Below are 9338 nucleotides of genomic sequence, written 5' to 3'. Positions count from 1 at the left end.
CAGGCCTGGAGTACGGGCCCCTGCCTGTGGTAGGAGGAGGCAGAAAAGGGTATGCCTCAGTTCAAAAAGCATCTCAGTGGTTCCAAAGCCGAGGCCCTGGGTCTTCAGTTTGTTTGAAGTGTGTGTGTACATGTACATGTATACCCATACCTACCCACATTGTCCAACATTTAAGCAAGCGGACGTAATTCTCTGTCTTCAGGTCTCATCACACCACTGGTCTCCCACCCTGCTCAATCTGGGAAGAAGGCAACTTTCCTCTCTTCTCATTGAGCAGGATGATGGAGGGAGCTGGGCAGGTGAACTTCTGTGGCAGAGAACACTGTGTGCGATAACGTGACTAGATTTATGTCAACTTGACACAAACTACAGTCATCTGAGAGGAAGGAACCTTGATTGACAAATGCCTCTGTAAGATTGGGCTGTGGCCAGCCTGTTGATTATTTTCTTAATTAATGATTGATGGGCAGGATCCAGCCCATGGTGGGTGGGGCCATCCCTGGGATGCAAGTCCTGGATTCCACAAGAAAGCAGGCTGAGCAAGCCATGTGGGGTCAGGCCAGTCAGCAGCACTCTTCCATGGCCTCGGCATCAGCTCCTGCCCAGGTTCCTGCCCTGCTTGAGATCCTGCCCTCACTGCTTTTGATGATGAACTGTTTCATGGAGCTGTGAGTGAAATAAACCCTTTCCTCCCCAAGTTGCTTTTGGTCGTAGTGTTTCATCACAGCGATACTGACCCTAACTCAAACAGATTATAGTCCCAAAGGAGAGAGAGAATCCAGGCAGGCTGATACTCAGGCTGTGGTTCAAAGAGTCAGGTGGTTGGGGAGTCAACTTTATGAGCAGGAGAGTGTCAGCTTCTGAGGCTGTAGAAAGGGGTCCTGTTGGCTCTGAGTCTCCTTTATTGTCCTGGAGGCAAGGCTGGGAAGTGTGCTTGGTTGACATCATCATGTTGTCCTCTCTGGTGCCTGTCTACTGTGAGTGCAGCCCTGCTCAGATTGGGCCACTTGACATTTGAGCGAAAGCCAGAAGCATTGCTCCTTCTTCTTCCTCATTCTGGACATAGACTTCTTGGTGTTAAGAAAAATTGTATTGTCTAAAATTCCAAATTTTTTTAAAATTTTAATCAGTTTTAAAACCGCCATCGTTCAACTGTCTGTGGTGCTGTGTCTGCTGAGAACAAGTGTGAAGTTTGGCAGCAGGTGTGAACAAGTGTGAAGCCTGGCAGCAGGCGTGAACAAGTATGAGCCTTGGAATCAGGTGTGAACAAGTGTGAACCCTGGCAGCAAAGGTACGTGTGAGGGACAAGAAGGAGGGCAGGGAGGTGGACAGGATCCCTTTAGAAGACATGGCATCCACCATGGCTTATGTTTACCAGCTGTAACTGCCTGAATGACGAGATGTGTGAATGGATGCACAATATAAAGGCCCAAACTAGATATACACAGCTTCCTTTATTCTTTATTGAGAGATATGAGGAAGGTGGTCTTTTATTGAAGTGTAATAAGGTGGGTGGCATTCTGACAGATGTTTGGGGCACACTGACAGGTGTTTTCACATCACTATTGGGTTCATGAGATTCTAACCAGGACGCTCAGGACAGCCTCCAGAGCTATTTTCATCTTCACTTGGCCCAGAGCATAGAATACCCAGCCAGAGTCACAGGTGCATCTGGTGGTGCATGGATGTATATCCCTAATTACATCAAGCACACAGACAAGATGCTACAGACCACAGCGGAGACTTCTGGTGACAGCTTGGAACACCCCTATAATGAGGCCACAGCATTTCCGAGGAGTCATACGATAGGGTATTGGCTCTAGCCAGCCTCAGGTGTCTCTCTTTGGCTTACCCCAGGCTGAGTCCTTCAAGGCAGCCCCAGTCAGCTGAAACGAGGAAATCAAGGCTCAGAAGAATGGCTTGCCCAAGGTCTAGAAACCCAGGGTAGCATCCTGGAGCTGGACTGCCTGGCTTGAGTCTAAGTTGAAATCCTCATGACCAAAAACTGGCCTGTGACCCACTCACTGGACAAGGTGGCTCCACAGGGCTGTGAGGGGTTCCCATGCAGACAGGTCTTGGAAGGAGAGGCCTCCCTCTGGGGTGATAACATCTTCCTGCTGTCAGCTATGACCCTGACTCACCCAGGTCCCGACCTTGACGACCTGAGGGGTCATGTTACTAGCAGCGGAGTTTTGTGGGGGTCAAGTACTTGAACAAGTACTCCCCATATCTCTGGGTGACCACAGACATCCTGACTTTTAACCCATTGCTTTATAGTTCAGAGGGAGCAGAGGCTAGCCCTGGGCCATGAGTGAGCCGCCTTACGCATCCCATGGCAATACCATTCTCACCGAGCATCTGCCTGTCCAGTCGTTTCTCTTCCAGACAACAGGGCCAAGGCTCTTTTGCAAAAGGCTGAACTTGACCCTCCTGCTACTTCTACCCTGATGGTCCATGGCATCCTGGGGCTGTCTCCAAGCTCTCAGCCAGTCTTGTTGGCTGCAGCTTAGATGGTCCTGTCTTGTTTGGAGACAGCTCCCAGAGATGAAGGGTGCCTGCTTTTCCAGGCGCCTAGAACCTGGGCCAGGGCGGCTGTGTGGCGGCTGGTAACAAATTGACATATGCCTCAGTCCAGGGCTGCCAGCCAGCTGGATGCTGGGGTGCTTGGCCCCCCCTTACCTGTAGAGTCTCAGACACTGGCATCTTGCTGAGGACCTGGCTCAGTGTTCCTTCTCAGGAGTCTCAGCCTGAAGCCAGCAGCTGCAGGTCCCCAGTCTATACAGCTGTATATGAGACGCAGAACTATGCACATCCCCAGCAAAGCTATCTGGACAGTAGAGGCTAGACCCCACTTATCTGCCATCGTTCTGCAGATCCAAGAGGTCAAGGTCCCAGTGCAGGTATCCCTCCCTGCAAAGCCAGGGAAGCTTGTCCTGTGTAATTCTAGGCCAGCCCTTTGTTCTTCCTGAGCATGTGGGAATTGGGGTCTCTTTAGTGGGCCATAGCTGTCCAGGCAGGGCATGGATTCCCTCAGCTTTCAGCTGTGGGCCCTGGTCCTTAAAGAGAGCCCCCTTTGGGGGCTTCTCTGGACCACCCTGGGAGAGGCAGTATGGCAGCCTGCCAAGGAAGGGTCTAGACATGAGGCTCAGAGAGAGCCATGTTATCTGCTGGACCAGGGCAGGAACAGGGGCATAAGGGGGCTGAGGTGGAGCCTGTGCCTCTGAGCCCAAATCCAACTTCAGACACTTGCTCAGCCAGTGCAGTTACAAGGTACTGTTATGATTTCAACAGCTCATCTGTCCAGAGCCCAGGCCCAAGGTGGTGCTTTCATTTCTTCCTTCTAAAGCATCCATTAGTCTGGGAACAAAGGAAGCTGTCCTTGGAGAGTGCTAATTTCTTCTTGTTAAAGGCCTTTTGCATGGCCGAGAGAAACAACCTCTGTTCTGGTTTTTAAGGTGGAGGTAGGAGAGGGATAAGAGTCGAGAATAAAGGACTTGGGAGGAGGGACCAGAGGAAGGAAAGAAAGAGAAACTGGAAAGAAAGAAGCCTCCATTGAGGGTGCCCAGCCTCACCTGCATGGTTTAGACTGGTCACTACTTAACCCTTGGAGGTCCGGGGAGGAGGAGTGCTGCCCCGTGCACAGGTTGAGGCCCCCTCTCCACCTTCTCAAGGCCTAGTACAGGGTCTCCCGGGTCGCGCTGGTGGAAAAGGCGTGGTTGCTGGACATGCTGTTCGGCTTCCTGGAGAACGTTGGCCTTTTCTTTCGACGGCGGCGCCATCCAGGACAGAGGCAGGCTAGTGTGGACAGGAAGACCTGGCGGAAGTTGGCGGAGACCAGGTTGTAGAGGATGGGATTGATGGCGGAGCTGACATAGAAGAGAGCGTTGGTCAGCATGTAGAAATAGTGGTAGAAGTCGAAGAGGAACCTGTTGGGGGAGGGGAGAGTGTTTAGATTCCAATGGCCCTCACCAGGCATGCGCAGGGGCCAGGCATGCGCAGTGTGGCAGCTTGGGGGTGCCAAAACATCCCTAACGCTGACTTCCTAGGGCACGTGGAGGATCTGGCTTTGACCACAGCCACACTGGGGCATGCCTTCTCTCTCTCTCTCAGCAGCCCATCTTGATTGTCTACAATCTGTTCACTTCAGAGTCCCAAACCACACAACATGGACAGGAACCACTAAGGCTCCTGATGTCCGTGCATGTGATATCTGTTCATGAAGATCCTAGCCTCCATCCCCAGGCATCCCTGACTTTCCCAAGCCTTCACTTAGGGCTGATCCTCTGATCTTTAATATCTCCCTGTGAGCAGCAGCTATGTCTTGTCCATTGGTGCCTTTTTAGTCTGATGGTGACGTTTCTCACATGCTAGGGACCACTGCTCTGCTACAGAAATGGCTCACAGAGTAGGTTTGCTGGCTGGCTGGTCTTAGGACTGCTGTCACCATCAGCTGACTCATTCGTGCAAACAAGGTTCACGCTGATTACCTACTTTCCATCTGGGAGTCTGAGTCATGCTTAGCAGAAGGGACTCTATGACCAGTCTCATCAAGTACCTGGACACCGAGTCTCCTATGATTTGCCCAGTTGACAACATTCACAAATGACTTGAAGCTGAAGGTTGAACTTGTCTCCCTGTCTTTTCCCTCTGTGTGACAAGACACAGCTCCTCCTGTGACTCTGTTGAGCCCAACAGTCTGTCCCGGAGTGACCAAAAGAATCTTCAGCTCTGACACCAATGTCCCAGGCATGACTTTGAGGGTCTGCTGCCTGCTCTAGCTGTACTCATCCTCCCTGGAGCCACAGCTCAGAGCAGCCCACCCCTCACTCCAGACAAGCTTGTGGACTGTGGGGCTCAATGTAGCCCCGTCCCTGTCTGCTAGAGTTCAAGTACTCACGTAGTCCACTGTTCATCCGAGATATAGCAGAACATGAGGCGCCTCACATGGTAGGGTAGCCAGCAGACCACAAAGGCGATGACCACAGCACCTGCAAGACAGCCATTGTCCTCAGAAACATGGGGAGAGCCATGGGAGACAAAGATGATGTCCTGAGGTCATGGGCCCTTCTCTTTTGTAGTAAAACAAAACATAGCAACAAACAACAAACCACCCGGTGAACACTGTGTCTGTAACTCAGTGCTAGGAGACTGCAGGCTGATGGAGAGGCTGGTGGATGCCTAGAGCTCACAGACTGAACCAGTCAGTTCCAGGTTCAGTGAGAGACACCTCTCTCTCTCTCTCTCTCTCTCTCTCTCTCTCTCTCTCTCTCTCTCTCTCTCTTTTTTTGGTTTTTTGAGACAGGGTTTCTCTGTGTAGTCCTAGCTGTCCTGGAACTCACTCTGTAGACCAGGCTAGCCTTGAACTCAGAAATCCACCTGCCTCTGCCTCCCAAGTGCTGGGATTAAAGGCGTGTGCCACCACAGAGAAGGTGAAGAGCAGAAAGGAAGACATCGATGCTGACCTCTGACCTCCACACACGCGTGCGCGCGCACACACGTGGACACACAAAGCAAACACACACAAAACAGCCAAACAACAAATGCAAACAATGTTACATGCTGCAGTCATTGTGACAAACAGCAATTCAAAAAGGAAAAAAAAAAAGCACAATGTAATTAATTCATCACCCCCTTTTCTGGGAATCAACCTGGAAGAATAAAAACAGGAACGGAAAGAAATATGTGCACTCCATTTTACAATAGTATCTTTTGCAGCCAATCACAGAGGTGGAAGAGACCTGGGAGCCTGTGGACAGGTGGATCTGCTGCCACACTGGCTTGTGGGCATGTGGTCCATGCACTGAACAGTGGAGCATCTTCAGCGTTAAATAGGCAGGAGGTTATAGCACATGCTCCAACAAGGACAAGCTTGGGAGATGCTTTGTATAATGGACACACTAGCCATTAAATCTTGTATGATTCTGTTTATACAAAGAGTCTGACTCATAGGATGGGCTAGGGGACAGGTAGAGAGCTGGCTTTATAGGGTGGGCCTGGGCCTTTATGGCAGGATAAAAAAAATGCAGCTGACAGGTGCCCTGACTCAGATATGTCCTAGCAGGCAGTACTGACCATCAATATCCCCAACACAGCTCTGTTTGAGGTCTCAGTGTTCCTCTCTACCTTCAGCCTCAGCCTCCTCCTGGGACCAGGACAGGCCTCAACACTTACTCTTCCAGTGACTCTGAGAAACACTAGACTAGTGGGGCACATGTGGTGGTTGCTCTGGGGTCTAGCAGTGTCCTCGGGAGGAGGCGTTTGAGAACGAACCCTTATCACAGTTGCTGCCTTCGGGTATAGATGAGGACATCTGTGAGGAAGGCCACCTAGACCCATTCAGGTCTGGTGCCAGCCACTCTGGGCTCTGGGTGCTGGTCTTAGGGACTCTTACTGTCACATGGTTTGCCCTGAGATTGCACCCGGAGCTGCTGGAAAACAAACCTGAAAGGGGCAGGACCAGGAAGGAGCCACAGCCAGAGGGAAAATGCAAGACATGGGTCTGGAGGATAAAAGGACTTTAGTCCTGAGTCTTTCCCATCTACCACCCTGATGAATGATTCCCAAGGTTTCGTCAGCTGCAAGATTCAGGCCTCCCGCTCTACTCAGTATTGTTGCCTCCAACGGTCTAACCACCAGGCATCTGCTTGGCATGCCTTCTGCCTGCAGGTCTGTTACCAGGACTTTCTAGTCCTGAATAGCTAAGATGCTACCTCCATGGAGGCCCCTAGCTGCCAGGACTGGTCATGTGACTTCGTTTATGGGTGTGCCTGGGGTATACTTGCTTCCTTGACAGAGCCTTGACTGACGGCAAGAAAGCTTAGCCATGTCTGTTACTAAGGTTTCAAGCTCAGAGTTAGCGCCCGGCCTCTGGTTGGTTAAGTGACAATATGAAGCCATAACAAAGAGGACAGAGCACCAATGCTGAGCTTGGACCCACATCCTATCCCATGTCCTTACACTCAGCTCTGGGTGGAGGCTCCCCCAGGTCTGCAGTTACTTACGTAAGACGAGGACTCCATGGCGCAGGGCCTGGACACGGCCGGGCTCGATGGACATGTTGAACGTGCTGTGTTCTAAACCGTTGTGGGTGCCCACAGTGCCCACGCCGTGGACCTGCTCGGCGGCCTGGTGCACCATGACAGTCAGTTTGTTGGCGATCACAGTGTTTAGGACGGAGATGACCAGCATGGGAAACAGGAAGGACATGAAAGTGTTAACCTGCAGAGAGCAAGAGGCGGCTGTCAGCACAGTGTTTAGGACGGAGATGACCAGCATGGGAAACAGGAAGGACATGAAAGTGTTAACCTGCAGAGAGCAAGAGGCAGCTGTCAGATACAGATGTTTGACTACCAGACCTGGGGACTATCTTCTGGAGTTGGGAGGTACTTGACAAGGTAGGAAGACCGTACTCCATCTGGCCTGCCCACCAGAATGGCCCCTGCCCTGGAACTCCTCCTCAGGTTCAGATCTCAACCTGCACCACGCTCCACTCCTGAGTGCTTTGAAGAGGTCAGCATGACCTCTGCTACCTGGTACTGGGAAAGACGTTAGGTGTTCTGACAAAGGGTCAGGCTCTGAGTCCTGGGTCTGAGAATATCATGCCAAGGACTCCAGACCTCAGCATGGCCTGTCCAGTGGGACTGAACCCTTGGCTTCCACTTTGCGTGCAAACAGTTCACACTGAGATCTTCATACAGTCTCCTACCCATGTGGTGCCTCTCTAGCGAGCTCTGAGGAAAGCTAGCCCCACACATCAGCCCAGGCCTCTACATAGACTCTACGTTTGGGAAAACTGAGGCTCATGTGTTCAATAACTCAGAAACAGCGGGACATGAATTTGTTTCCTGGCCTGTATGAGTTCAGCCCGGTTTCTCCAGCAATGTCCAGCTGACCCTTGCCTTCTGGAGGCTTCTTGGAGAAAAAAAAATCACACAAACATACACATGTCCTAGTTGAAGTGCATGGAGAACGTGGCCAACATAACGCTCCTGACTTGCAAAGCTCCTGACTTGCGCAAGGGCAGCTATGGCCAGATGCTTGGAGTGAGGGGAGTGGGGAACCCAGGGTGCTAGAGTTGGCTGGACTCCCCAGGCCTCTTTCGGACTTAGTTGGAGCACCTGTGAAGGCCTTGCCTCCACTCCCAGGTATCCACAGACCACCCCTGGGAGGGCCTGGGAAAGAGGCAGTTCAAGCTGCCATTTTCACAAATCTCTGCTCAATAGGCAAGGTGCACACCGATCAAGAGAAGGTCAGCACCATCTCCTTCTTGGGTCCTTTATGCCCTCCCCAAGCCTCATCTCCTCTGACCCTGAGAATAGAGGGCCTGTTCCATCTTTCCCCAGGGGGTCAGGATCCAGAGCTGTTTCTGCCGTGTGCTTAGCTCACTCCATTGGAAGCCCATGGAGGGCAAGCAAGAAGTCCTCTGTCTGCTCTGGGCCCAGCTGTGCTCCATCCCAGGAGATACACTAATTTGATTCCTGGTGAGTCACAGTGGAATTAAACACACTGGATGTATCCAACACAGATTTAAAATGTCAAAACATTTAAAATACCACACCTCGCTGAACACAGGCAGCAGACAGCTACCTCTAGGACTGGCCAGAGCTGGAGCAAACTAGCAAAATGAGGGGGGTGGTTCCAGGCCCTTAATGGCCAGTCATTGCTCCTAAACTTGAAGTTTCCAGGCTCACCCCTTTTGTGACCCTCACCAGATGTGGCCCCAGGCTTCAAACTGTCTCCTTCCAACTTGCTAGTGCACCACAGCCCTGGCCACACAGGATAGCCTGAGAAACGTTTTGTCACCTCTGTCAGCTTGATGATCATGCTGAGTTCACAAAGGATGTGTCACTGCTATCGCACATAGCTGGAAGGACCCACAGCATCTTTTGATGTGTCTATCCAAACCAGCCCCAGGTGTCCTGGGGGACATGCAGGCAACTGACCCCAGATTGCCCTGATCTGTGACCCAGAACAATGGGGAGGGAGGGACATGGCCAAGACTAGGAAAGCAAGAGGGGCAGCACTGCTAATAACCTGTGGAGGGGAGGCCTGTCTTCACACAGCTAGGATGCATACTGGCTGGGGAGAGAAACCAGACACAGCATTGCTGGTCTTAGGGAGAGGCAGCACATACCATGCAGTGTCTCTGCCTCCCCTTCTGTGTGTCTGTCTCTCCCAGTATGTCTGTCTTTGCTTTTTCTCCTTCTGTTTTGACATATGTACCAACTCCCACAGGTGACAAGACTTAAGACCAGTTACGTGTCAGGTTACTCTGGGCCACCAGCTTATTGACCACGCACACAAAGCTGAACTGGAGTGCTGGGGAGGACGGTGGACCC

At 51.7% G+C, this 9338-nt stretch overlaps 1 protein-coding gene across 1 annotated transcript; it reads right to left on the bottom strand.

The window, feature by feature from the left end:
* Positions 1-1462: 1462 nt before the first annotated feature.
* On the bottom strand, positions 1463-7215 carry Ntsr1 (neurotensin receptor 1). The gene is made up of 3 exons (XM_034495846.2): positions 7002-7215; positions 4898-4988; positions 1463-3926 (listed from the first exon to the last, which is right to left on the bottom strand). Exons 1-3 carry the CDS (start codon positions 7204-7206, stop codon positions 3674-3676), a joined length of 549 nt encoding a protein of 182 aa, XP_034351737.2. The 5' UTR covers positions 7207-7215; the 3' UTR covers positions 1463-3673.
* Between the last annotated feature and the right edge of the window lie 2123 nt (positions 7216-9338).

This window comes from Arvicanthis niloticus, chromosome 2 (assembly GCF_011762505.2).
Source record: "Arvicanthis niloticus isolate mArvNil1 chromosome 2, mArvNil1.pat.X, whole genome shotgun sequence".
Lineage (NCBI taxonomy): Eukaryota > Metazoa > Chordata > Mammalia > Rodentia > Muridae > Arvicanthis > Arvicanthis niloticus.
Note: the sequence above shows the minus strand (reverse complement) of the source record. Positions and strands in the feature narration are given on the sequence as shown.

Bases quoted from the DNA above. Each gene is read 5' to 3' on its own strand.
- Ntsr1 (XM_034495846.2), bottom strand. From the start codon at position 7,206: ATGTCCTTCCTGTTTCCCATGCTGGTCATCTCCGTCCTAAACACTGTG. The intron at 4,989-7,001 runs GTAAGTAACTGC...GCTGTCTTGCAG, and splicing joins CCATGGAGTCCTCGTCTTAC to GTGCTGTGGTCATCGCCTTT. The intron at 3,927-4,897 runs GTGAGTACTTGA...CTCCCCCAACAG, and splicing joins TCGGATGAACAGTGGACTAC to GTTCCTCTTCGACTTCTACC.